Source organism: Gallus gallus, chromosome 19 (assembly GCF_016699485.2).
Source record: "Gallus gallus isolate bGalGal1 chromosome 19, bGalGal1.mat.broiler.GRCg7b, whole genome shotgun sequence".
NCBI lineage: Eukaryota > Metazoa > Chordata > Aves > Galliformes > Phasianidae > Gallus > Gallus gallus.
The window spans coordinates 7,244,557-7,257,272 of record NC_052550.1 but is presented as its reverse complement, the minus strand read 5'-3'; the positions used below and the strand labels follow the sequence as shown (position 1 = coordinate 7,257,272).

General features: G+C 51.0%; 1 protein-coding gene across 1 annotated transcript in view; it reads left to right on the top strand.

Annotated features, from left to right (window-relative positions):
- The window catches only part of LOC101749175 (transmembrane protein 211-like), a 56,256-nt gene that overhangs the window by 977 nt on the left and 42,563 nt on the right, over nucleotides 1-12,716 (top strand). Inside the window, exon 2 of the mRNA XM_004946688.5 lies at nucleotides 7,965-8,103. Within this exon, the coding sequence (XP_004946745.2) occupies nucleotides 7,965-8,103 (139 nt within the window). The remainder of the gene's footprint in view (nucleotides 1-7,964; nucleotides 8,104-12,716) is intronic.

Genomic DNA, 12,716 nt, shown 5'->3' with positions numbered 1-12,716 from the left:
GGGAGGGAGTCGGAGCACCAGCAGGGTTTGGTGCTTCCTGCTGAGGCTCTGGGCACTGCTTGCTGCCCGAGGTTGCGAACCATAACACGCGGATCCACAAATCAATTCTGGATGTGGGGACTGCTGCTGTTCCCCTGCCTGTCCAACCCCCTCTGCCAGTTTGAGAGAAAGAGGCCAAGGTCCCTCCACTCGCCCCGGTTGGCTGTAGGGCCGTGTGGTGTCCTGGTGTGACAAAGAGCTGCCTGTCCCTTGTCTGTGTGCACAGAGACCATCAGCACACAAAGCTCAGCCCCAGTGCTGCCGGCTGCCCCTCTGCCCCTTCATCCTCCTCTTCTCTTTCCTTTCCTTTTACTCCAAGCTTCTCACTCAGAGGTTTTTGCTGCTGCTGCTCCAGGCACACAGCTTTGGTTCACCCCAGGGTGCAGTGCTGTGGAAATCCCACTGTGGGGGTGAAATCCCCTTGAGGTCGTGGCACAATGTGTGTCAGTAGCTGAATTCCTCAGCTGTTGTGAAGCTGTGCTGTTCTCCCTCCAAGGACGGCAGGTCTGCGTGCGATGCTTAAATCCTGTCACGGTCCTTAAAATCGTCATTAAAAACAAATGTTGTGAATTGTGAAGAGAAGTGGCTGCTTACAACCCCTCCAGCTTACATAAAAGCATCCCAAAATGCCATCGTTTCCATAAGTTGGCCTTTGTTCAGATGTTTCTGCAAACGTCATTCAGATAAACATTTCCGAGCAATAACAAACTTTCAAGATAAGGACGAAGCTCAGCAGTGACTCATTGGAATGAGCATCAGTTCCATGCAGCCCCAACCACCACACAGCCCCAGAGCCAGACTGCAATGGAGCACGGACCCCTGAGCTCCCCGGGTTGGGGTGAGCAGTGCTGTGGCACAGAGTGGAATTTACAGGGGATTTTGGTGATGCGTCTTTGTCGCCTTTTATTAATGCCACCCAAATATTGATGAACAACAAGCGGCGCTGTCTGTTGCAGGGAAGAGTGCTCCCCTTCCAGCTTCATGGCACGGTGAGGGTGAGAATACCTCTAGTGGTGGCTGCTTGGTGGTGTGCGGTGTAACAAAACATCCCTGGCAGTTTGGCTCAGGCGGGCTGTGGCGTTGGCTCCCTCGCGTGAGCGCCCGCATGTGTCGGTGCCCAGCAGAGCTGCGAGCCCTGGCTGTGAGATCAAGCAGGAGATTCTTCTTCGGGGAATCTGTGGCTCTTTTTTTCCTTTGCTTTCAGAACTTGTGACATCCATTTCCATCCTTTTAAGCAATCCTGTGGGCAGCTCCTTTAAGTGAAAGCCAAGATCCTCATGCGGAGGAGAATCTAGGAGCTTTTGATAGCAACCACCAGCCCTTTGATGGAGTGGTTTGAAGCTGCGGCTATAGGGAGTGAAGCAAGCAAAGCTGACACTGGGTTCAGGAGCTTCCAGTGCAGAGCTGGTGGCACACCTGGGGGGATGCTGAGAGCACACCTGGGAGCACGCCCACCTGCAGTGCATAGGGTGGCAGCAACTCACAGCTGGGATGTGACTGTACAGTTCTGTGATGTCCATCTCTGGATGATGAGATTCTTTTTGTCCCCCGTGTCACATCATCCCCCGCTCAAATGTGCTGATGCGATGAAGGGGTGGGGGAGCGTTCAGCCCTGCCAGCCATGGTTAATGCCAGTTGTGTGTTTGCACTTGGGGGATTATGGTAATCATGCTACAAATGATGCTTTGAATCATGTCTAGAGGTTAATTAACATGCCTTTTTTCTCTTAAGAGGGCCTTCATGTCTGCTTAGGGTTGCTGGCTTTTTTTCTGCTTCCTTTTATAATTACTTTGCAGCTTTCTAATGTGACAGGCACCTTTAATTAACCCCCTCGGTGCTCAGGCTGTGGGGGCGTTGTGCCCACCCCAACACCCAGAGATGCTGTGGATGACAGTGGGGCAGCTCACGCAGGATGAGACCTTTCAGGGACTGATGGAAACCAGAGGGGGCCGGGTGAGGAGAGGGGATGGCGGCACTGTGCGGGGACCAATGCTGATGTGCACAAAAAAATTGATGGAAAGGAAGATCTGTTGTGGGAGGACTCAGAGCTGTTGGACACTGTGAGGGTTTGGGCACTGGCTGCTCTTTGCAGCCCAACTGGTAGAGCTGGGGAAAACAGGCAAGCTTTGGAGCCCTGAGCTGCTTCCCCACATCTCACTGTGTTTCTTTTTTTGTGCCAGATCCACGTCTGCATACATGAGCGTGCAGAGCAGTGCTTTAGGCGGGGATCATTTATTTTTTCTTGCAGTGGGAGCATTTGGCTCATGCGTTCCTTTGTCAGTGCTGCACTTCAGAAGCCAGTGCTGCTTCATTTCAAATTTCTATTTTTATTTTTCCAGATAGTCTCCAATTATTTTCAGGCTTTGCCAAGCACATAATCTAAAATAACAGGAGCTGATCAGCCCATGATATTAAGGTTGAAAATGCATTGACCATTTGTTTATGAAGCCAGTGAGCGCCCTGCTGGAGCACAGCACAAAATAACCCACTTAGGATGAGGTGAAGGCTTTGCACAGCCCAATGAGTTCTCAGGGTGGGTGTTTCTTGGGTTTTCATCCATAGAAGGGCTTGAAAAGATTCAGGGAAGCCAAGTGAAAATGCACAGAACAACTGCTTTCCCTTCTGTCAGAAGATGCTGAAAGGCTGAATGTACATTCACTTCTAGTTTCTTATTCAGCTCAGGCACTGGATTGCTGATGTGCTCTTAGGTTACCCATTGTGATCAGCTGAGAAACGGCCGCTCATGAGAACGATGAGCAGCTCATGCTGACTCACCTGCCTACAGCCCCTGGGACAAACCCAGGGGGCCCTGGGCCTCACACTTAGGGAAGGGCATCACCTGGGCCCACTGGGAATGTTTGGGGCTGAACGTTGCTCCTGGTCTTCCTGGGATCCAGAGCAGAGTCAGGTACAGGATAGCAGTGACGTGGCAGGACAATGATGGAGTGGCATTCCCTCCATCTCCCTTGAGGCTGCTGTGCCTCTGCCTTTGGGCTCCTCTCCCACCAACTTCGTATGGAGAAGCAGATGGGAGAGCTGGGAGACCTGCAGGGCATTCCCAGCCCCAAAAAAGGAGCTTGGCTTTGCTGCCAGTTTTGGAAAAGAGCTTATCCCAAGGAAAGATAATGACTGAGTGTGGGTGAGAAGGTCTGATCCAGTACCCAGCAACAGTGCACTGCTTGCTGCCTAATTAAAATTTCATTAAGTTGGTTCACATCCCTTGATGGAGGTCACAGGCACACCATTGATGTGCTAATGTCTTACTTTTCCCCCTTTTTTTCCTCTTTCGCTACTATCCATCATCCTCTTAGATAAAGCAGTGCCATTAGGAGCTGCTTTCCAGCGTCCCCAGATGCAATGGCACTGGAAGAGAGACAGCCGCAATTCATCAGACTTATTATCTGTCTCTTTCTCTCCCTCTAATTAAAATAACACTTTTTTTTTTTCGTTTTTTTCCCCTTCAATCAACTTGAGCATTAAACTTTCTGGTGTTTGTGTTGAAAACCCTGATTAATTTACAAGTGGGAAGGTTATCTGAAAGGCCAGGACTGGCTGAGCTGCGGCTGTCAGGGGTTTCTCTGAATTTTGAGTGCAAGCAGCTGAGTCGGGGCTGGGGAGCAGAACCCCGTGTGCGGACAGCTCCAATCCACCAAAACCTTCAGAAAGAAAAGAGGACTGGAGACTCATTGCTTCCTCCCCATCCCTGTGCCTCAGCACACACCCCAGAGCAGACCACTCTTAGACACTGACCAGCCCCAGCAGCGTTCTGCCCCGAGCCCCGTGTGACTGCAGGGCCGGTTTGGGGAGGTTGGACCTGATCTCACGTCCCCATTGGATGACACCAGGCACTGCCAGTGCTGCTGGGCAGGAAACAGCATCTGCATGGGAACAGGATGGAGATGGAATATCAAATAGGAAGGAGAAGGCTCTCAGATGGTGCCAAAAGGAAGGTAATTGCTGGGGAGGAGAAGATGAGGACGTGTGGGATCCTCTTCCCGGCCTCCGCTTTAATGCCGACCAGATGGCGGATGTTTGTTTCTATGACTGTGGGGGAAATACGAGCAAGCTGTGAGCCTCGATCCACCCACCCCTGGGCACACAGTTTCCTGCAGAGACAGATTTCTCTTACTTGTGCCCAGGAAGATGTTCACAGTTCCCTAGCAAGACCTCCTCTCACATCTTTGCCCAAGGTAAAGGCACTGCTATTTCAGGACAGGGCAGCCTCGCCTGCTTTGGATGGAGAGCGGGGATTTCACAGTCCAGTGCAAAACTCACAGAAACTTCTGGGAGGAGTGACAAACCTCATGGCCACGTGGTGCTGGCGGCAGCGACTCTTACAGGGTGCAGGAGTGCATGCAGATCCCTCTGGGATGGAGAGAAGGCTGCTTTGCTGCTCCAGTGCTGCTGCGGCCCTGCAGAGAGACACCAGCCTGAGCATTTGCAGTGCGTTCCCCCAAACCCCTTCCTTTGCTCTCCAACAGCAATGGTGATGCCTTCTCCTCCACCCAGCAGCACCTCAGGCCCTGCAGCAGAGCTGGGCCCAGCTGCCAACATCTGCAACCACTGCCCAGCATCCTTCTTTCCTTTTCTCAGTTAGCCCCTGGCTTCCTTTCCTAATTATTATCTGTATTTACTTTCTGCCCTCCTTTGCAAGATGCTTGAGCACTTCAGCAGGCTGTGACCTTACCTTCAGCCTGCTGCTGCAAACCATGGCCCCCATTGGAGATGACAGCTCTCAGGATGGCCGAGCTGCAATTAATAAATTGCATTAATGAACAAATGCGTGGCACGGCATATCCCAGCATGCAGGACATGATGGCAGGAGCTCTGCCCAGCTTCCCCCTCAGCAGGAAGGATCCAAAGCAAAGGACAGAGCCATTTATATCTGTCAAACCAAAGACTGGATCCCATTTCTCAGCACCAACACACTGGAATTTGTTCTCTCCTTTTGCCCTTTTCACTTTAAGATGCAAAGATCACGGGTGCTGGTTGCAGAAGATGAGCTAACTGTATTTTAAACTTTTCATTAAGGACATTAAGTGATTCTCCCAGGGTGGCTGTTGTGTGACATTTTAATTTGGACTTTTTGGTGAATGAAATGGCGTCCTCAGCAGATTTACTGCTTGGTGAATGGCACAGCTACAGTGCGTGTCAGACCTGTAAAATATTAAAATAATGGGCAGGGAATCGCTGTTAATCAGAATTTACTACGCTACATAAAGACATATTTACAGTCCCACCAGGGGACTATTCATTTGTTTGGGGATAAACAATTAATCTCCCTGGGAGTGGGAGCAGAAAATCCGACGTGGCTTTATGCATCCCGGCACGGCGGAGGTGGGGCTGCTCTCAGCCCGGGGTGAGGCAGCTGCAGAGCACGAGGCCCTGCTCCTGCACGGCCAGCCCTGCGGTGGGAGCTGTGCTTTCTGCTGTGATGAATGGGTTTTTTCCTGCCGCCGCCCGCGCTGGCTCTGATCGCGGCGTTTGTTTTCCCCGCTTCCCATCTATTTTTGGTTTTCAGCCTTCACGTCCTGTTTCCTGCATCCTCTCCTTTCCTCTCAAAACACAGCAGACAGAGAGCAGAGAGGGTGTGCTGTGCAGCGGGGGGAGATGCGTTTTAGCTGCTATGCTTTGGTACCTTTGCTCCATGAACTCTTTCCAGCTTAGGGCTTTATTTCCTTAGGAAGGAGCTGTTGATCTGCAGGTGTGATTCTAGCACGGGGCAGGAGCACTTGGGTTCCATCCACAGACATGCACCTGCAAAGGGAACAACAAAAGCAGAAATTCTATTTTACAAGAACATATCCAGGATTATGGGCGATAACACCAATGTGTTGGAGAAAGAAGCTCACAGCCTGTGTTTCAGCAGCTCTGAATACCGCATACCAGCAGCTTGCAGCGGGGCCGCTCACAACCTGCCCTGAAACTCTGCCTTTCCCTTTTGCCACCCATTTTGGGCAGCTGCAGCACTGTGATCATTTGTACCACACTGCAAAACCACTGTTCTTTTATGCCCTCTACCCCAAGGAGGTCAGCATCCCTTGCCCCTGAGTGTCAGACTGCTCACCATTTACCCGTGCCTCCTGCCCTCTCGAGTTTTAACATGCTCATTTAAAGCATGACCTTAATCCCCTTTGCAAAGGGATTGGATGGATCAGGTCATTTTTTGGCCACTCGCTGGATACACCGGTGTACTTAACATGAACAAACCCCAGTGGCAGCACCTGAACCAGACCTGGCTCCTGTTTCAGTACAGCACACACCTGCACAGACCCAATTTGTGCCTTTTCTGCTGGCAGTGGAAAATACTTTGTGCCTTTGCACCTTTCTGTGCAGATTAGCAGCTACAGCAGCTCGTAGGTTGCTTCCAGAAGGAGCTGCAAGTTTTTAGGGGAACTGTGCCAACATAATTATGGACCTAGATCATTAAAAACAATGTGCTTCACACAGGAGAGAAGCAGGCCTGCTTCACAAGACCCCTTTCTGCTGAAAAATTCATCGCTCTAAATAATTAATGGTCCCTGTAAAGGAGGGTGGTTTGCATGTTGTTGGGTGAAGGATGAAATTCAGGCGCCGATCAGAGCAGTCCTATTTTGATGAGTCCTCATTCCCTCACAGCTCTGCTGCCCTCTGGGTGCTCCTGGGCTGAGCACGGGGCCAGCAGCCAGCCACAGCCACGTGTCCCCAAAGCAGCATTTTGTCTCTGTGGGTCTCCAAAGGCATCAGAGAGGAGCAGATTGCACCGCTGCTGCCTAAACACCCTCCCCATTCCTTATAGTAGCTGTATCTTGCACTGCTGTGTCATTTCCATCACATCAGGAATTAATTTATTGCCAGGACAGCATTTGCATTGCTTGTATGGTGTAAAAACAGCCCATAAAGAACATGCTGATTTGTTAATCACTGCATAGCACCGGGGGAAGTGCTCTCAATGGGGCGATGCCTGGCAGCATCCTCACCAGAGCCACCATGTCCCTGTGGCATGGCGCAGCCGACATAGGCTGTGAAATAACAGGGCTTGGTGTCCCAGCAGCAGTGCTAGGAGCTGGGTGCTGGAGGCACCTGCCATGGATCCTCCCCACCCCAACCACACCATGCTGGCACATACGTGTCCCTGACGCTGCAGGGACCACCTCACTGCCAGCACCATCCTGGTGACAGAAGCAAAAATGCCATCTGCAGAGGAGGCAGAAAAAGTGGCAGTGCAGCTATCAGGCACCTGCATGCAAGGACGAGCTGTTTTTACTGCAATTTAGTGCTTTTCCCAGTTTTAGGTCCTGATGCCATTTGCATGTAATGGCCAGAATACAATATAGCAGAACTGGGTGGGTCTGGGACAGGCTGCAGGCCGTGCTGCCTCCCCTTTGCCCATCCAGAGAACACTGCTAACCAGCCTCTCCCCTGTCCATCAGCAACATCATCACACAGCACGAATGGGGTTGAATACCAGCCCTAAAGATCCAAGTTCCATTGCAGAAGCAGATAATCAAAGTCTAGAGAGTATTTTCGTGAGGCCAGCTGCCATTAAACCTTTGCAACAATGGGTTCCCCACCATGGAGCATCAACAGGCAAAACACCTTCTAATTGCTGGGCTCACAGGGGCAGGCACCATTCATGAGATTTGTTTCAGCTCTCAGTGGAGGCACTGACATGCATTGCAGGCATCTAATGGCACTTCTATTAGTGACGTAGCCCTTCATGCATGTAACACATTTGCCATTATCACCATTGCCCAAATGCTACTAACCACTGGGACCAGGTGACTGCACCATGGGCTCACAATTCAGTGGTGAATCTGAGCAGCAGGGAAAGCACCCACACAGAGCCTCACTTCTTACTCCAAGATGGGAGAAAGGGAATTGATGGGGAGGTGATGTGGGGGTGACAGGGGACACCTTGCTGACCGCCCTGTGTGTCCTTCCAGACCAGCGCCGTGCTGTGTGCGGGCGGCTGTGCCCTGCTGGCCCTCAGCTCACTGCTGGCCATCGTCGCCATCCTGCTGCCCAGTGGAGCCTGTGAGAGGAAGGTCTGCACCCTGGCCGGCTACATGCAGACAGCAGCAGGCAAGTGACGGGGGCTTTGCTCTTTGGGGTGTAAGGACAGGGTTTCCCCGACAGCAAGAGGTGCCTGCAAACACTAGCCAATGCTGGGAGGGAAGCAAACAGACCTTCACTTTACCAACTGCCTGCTGCATGCATGCTTATAAAATCTATTAGAAACTGTCTCTGTGTAAGAGAGCCTGGGCTGCAGGTCCTGCTCACTGCCCTCTGTACAGACTCGTGTGTAGGAGACTGTGGTGAGCAGCAGAGAGCAGGCTGCCACTGCACCTCCTGAGAAGTCTACTATCCCACTTGTGCAAACCCTCGTGGTTAAACCTCTGGACAAATCCCTTCCACAAGCTCTACACCCAAGATGGGCCATCTCCCGCACCACTTCTCACACCTGCTGAACTGGTTGTGACCCGTGCTGGGAATACAAAGCACCCACTCATATCTGCGCCCGACTCCTTTCCTTAGAGAATCCTTGGGCCTGCCAGGCTTCGTTATCAGCCTCACAGCATTCAAGCTGCTTTTGGAGGAAATCCTGTTAGGCGCCGTCCCTGACGCGACTCATCCCCCAGCAGCCGATTTGGGAACAGATGGAGGGGCCCTGCAGTGATGGCTGCTGGAGCTCAGCCACACTGTGGGCAGGCAGAGGCAGCTGCTCACATCCCTCTCCATCATCCCATCACTGGTGACCAACACATCCCTTGGATGCCACAGCGTAGGGGTTCCCATCACCTCCCCCTGATCCCTGGGTGCAGGATGGGTGAGGTCTCAGCCCCAGCCATAGCACTGATCACCTGGCAGCTGGCTCAGGTGGCCCCGCAGGTGATCTCCACGTGGAATGGAAAAGGGGTCATCCTACACCTCTTTTGCCCAAAGAGATTGGATCTGCCATGGGAGAGACAAGCAGGAGCAAAGCAAGGGATGAGGAAGCATCCCTGAAAAGGAAGCTGATTGTGTCAGATAAATACAGATGAGGCACTCTGAGGGGGTTTGGTAGTATTGAACAGGCTGTAAATAAATTGTAGGCTCTAAGCATTATTGACAAATGAAAATTTACTGGGTATGTTTGAGCAAGCTAATGGGCTACTTTAAGCCCTGGTGGTGCCTCACTAAGCATTTTGTATTGTGCTTTTTAATTTTGGTTCACTGCGGATTAATTCCTATTCAGAGTAAGCAGCCCTGAGTCAACAGAATTAAGTGGTTTAATGTATTTGGATTCAGAAACGCTGTCCCCTTTTCTGCTGTAATTTCTCTCCCTGCTCCCCCCGCCTCTCTCCAGGAGGAAGCTCTTCATTAGAAGTCAGTTGCAGCCCAGCAAGCAGCTGGGTGACAAGCAAGGGAAGCTCCTCCCCAAAAATCACATTATCTCAGAGCACAGCAGTTATTTGGGGGGTAGGTGAATTTACATGGCAGAGAAGGAAAGCAGAATAAGAGCAGTTTTCTGGCAGTGCTAGCTCTGCTGGGGTAAAACCCTGTAAGATCCTTGTGAGATGCCAACAGCAGTGCGACAGAGAATGGGGCCATGTTTCTCCCAACCCCCTAGGTTTCCCTTCAGCACAGTAGGTCTCACAGGTGCCATCCCTGTCTGCCTTGAGTTATTCCCCCTGAAATCAGAATTTTGCTCCCATATTCCCATCTCGGGGAATTTTGCAGAGCGCTAAAGGCACAAGCTCTATCCAATTTCCTAGAGGCATTCAGCCAGGAACACAAAGCCTGCCACCAAATGCATGAGCAGAGGCACCAGCAGAGCCAAAGCAGTCCCACAGCCTTTGTGCTGCATCACACAACACCCTGAGCCACATGCACATCAACCCAACTGCAGAGAGCAGCACAAACCACATCCTGAGAGGAGCTCACAGCACAAGGCAGTGGGGCTTAGGCTTCATCTTCAGCACTTTCCTGCTAGTTTTAGAGAGCCAGCCTTACCTGCCCCATATAGAAGATAGAAACTTCATGCACACAGAGCAGAGCATTAACTGCAGACACAGGCATACCATCAAGGGTCAGAGTGAGGCTAATTGCCACCATTCATTGAACATGTGACTCCTGATGCTTAGTATGCACTCCACAAAAACAATAAAACAACAACAACAAAAATCCCCATCCTCACAAATAACAAGAGGATGATCCCTAATGAAAGAGCAAATGAGCAGCAGAGAGAGGAATATTTGCTCAGCTCACACCCTTCAAGCAAAGTCAAAGCTGCCTGTGTGAGATTAGAGACGTGGCTTACTCACCAAGCATGGTGCCATCTCACTAAAATTACATTTCTGTTGTAGTACCTCATCTCCAGCCCACACCGCAACATCCTTAGGAGCTGGGCAGCTACCTGGCCCCATTTGTATATGAGACCAGCTCCCCAGCTGCAGCCCATCATTGCTGGTAGAGAGGGACAGGGAGAGCAAATGAGTGCACAGCTGAAATCCTGCCCCGGTCCCTTATCAGCAAAAGCCTCTTTGCTGGCATTTTAAAAGTAGAGGTTAATTCCAGGGGGAAATGTCTCTTAAGATGAAGTGGTAATGGAAGGGCTGGGGACTGCCAGCTTCACTCATCAGCGGTATCCTGGGGAGTTCCCACTCTGAGAGCCCACGTAGTCCCCAGCAGCACTGCCGCATCAGGGGAGAAGATTAAAGCCCTGTGCCACTGCAGATTGGCAGTATTTCTCCATTTCTATCTACTCTTCAAGCAGGTTTTGTTCTGCTGAACACAGCCCCTTGTCAGTGCCAAAAGCTCAGGTCCTTGAGCTACAGAGTGATGCAAGTTGTGCAGTGTGGACCCCCTCGGTCAGTATTCCTACATCATTGCTGGGGGAAAATCCCAAAGCAAACCTCTCCAGTGCTGTGGGGAATGAGGCCGGGCTGCCAGCAGGAACAAGGATTGCAACCAAGGCTGAGTAAACCCCATGAAATGGCAAATCCATCAGCTTTCTGCATTTGGGGCTTGTGGGACTAAGGGAAGGATTACGGGTCTGCTGTTGGATTAAGTTCCTGGCAGACGTGCTCTGGCACCAAAGCGGATTGCATCTGCTGCTTAGGAAAAGCAACAGGTCTTTGTAGGTGGGCGTGGGGACCAGTAGCCTCTACCCAGAGCTCATTCTGCTACCCTCTGCCCTAAAAGCTTGATGAGAGCCCGACTGCTGCTTCTTGGAAGCATTTCATCCTATGCTTTCAGGCAAAGATCTCTTGCTTTGCCAGTGAGCAGGGGCTGATCTGCTGGGGGTTGGTGCCTGGCTGCACCCCAACTTGCCCGCCTCTCCCATTGCCTGCTGTCACGGATTGGCCTGGTTTCCATGATGAGGAGGCAAAGGGACCCATGGATCCATGCCCCAGGAGTGGACAGGGGGGCTAAAAGGGAAAGGTAGGGAGATGGGCCTCAAAAAAGCTAAAGGAAAAAAGCTTACTAAATGTAGTAGCAGAATGTGAAATAATACAATATAATACAGTAGGACTGAAATAGAAGCAAATAAATCAAATAAAACATGAAAGAGAGAGCATTCCAAAACCAAAGTCCTTACTCTAGTGCTGTAGGCAGAGCGGCCGGGGAGCATAGAGGGCAGCCTTGTGACTCCCAGTCTGTCTTATCTTTCCCTTCAAATGGAAAATGGAAACAGAAAAATGAAGCCTTCTGGGAGGTGTGGTTCGTTCTCTTCTGAGACAAGGCAACCAGAACTCATGAAGTTCGACAATTAATGCTGCAGTTCTGTGCATTATTGACTGTGCATGCAGCTGCAGCACAAACTCTTCAACTCCCAGCACAATACAAGATGGTATGATGTGGAGTGCCAATGTGAACCCCTGAAGCCATGACACCTGCCCAGCATGGCAGGAGGGGGCTGTAGGGATCCTCACCTCAGTGAGGGCACAGGTACGATTGAGCATGAGCAAAGCCTGTGGGGAGAGTTTTGCTTTCACCCCACGCTGCTCTCTGTCTAATCCCACCACCATCAGCTCACTGCTCAAGACAAGCCGAGCGCTGAGGGCAAATGATCCTGACCTGCCTATGCCTTTCTAAGGCTCTTGTAGTTTCAAAAAGCCATTTCCCAGCATCGCTACGACAGAATCAGGACAGTCATGAGGCTCACAAGACAGGCAAAAGCCTCTAGTTATGCAATTCCCTTGCTTAACCTCATTTAAATCCCAAGTTTCATGGCAGTTCTGAGAGCTTCTTCCTGCAAAATCTGATTGCATTTGCAGCTGAAGTCTCTCTTGCTGACGGAAGCAGCGCAGTGGCACCTTTGGGATCGATGGTGCCCTGTTTTTCCCAGCTTGTGCAGAATGGCAAACAGCACCATCCTCCACATCCCTATTGATTTCTCAGACTAGTATCGATCAGCCTGGTGACATATAGGTAATGTGTAATTAGTGATTTAGATAACAATAGCACCAAGATGGTGTATGGATACTCCAACCTCTGCTAGAATCTCCAGGGTGGCAGCAAATAAAGGGGCATGGCTGCCTGCTAATTGCTGTCCTACTATTAAAACCAAATATCCTTCATTCCCTGCTGCCCTCAGTACCGTACAAAGTGCTTTTGGAGCTCTGCCTGATGGGGCCACTGGACGGTAGGAACATACCCACCACTCCCAGAGTGCCAGCAATGTCACACTAGCACCTCTTTGAGGAGATATA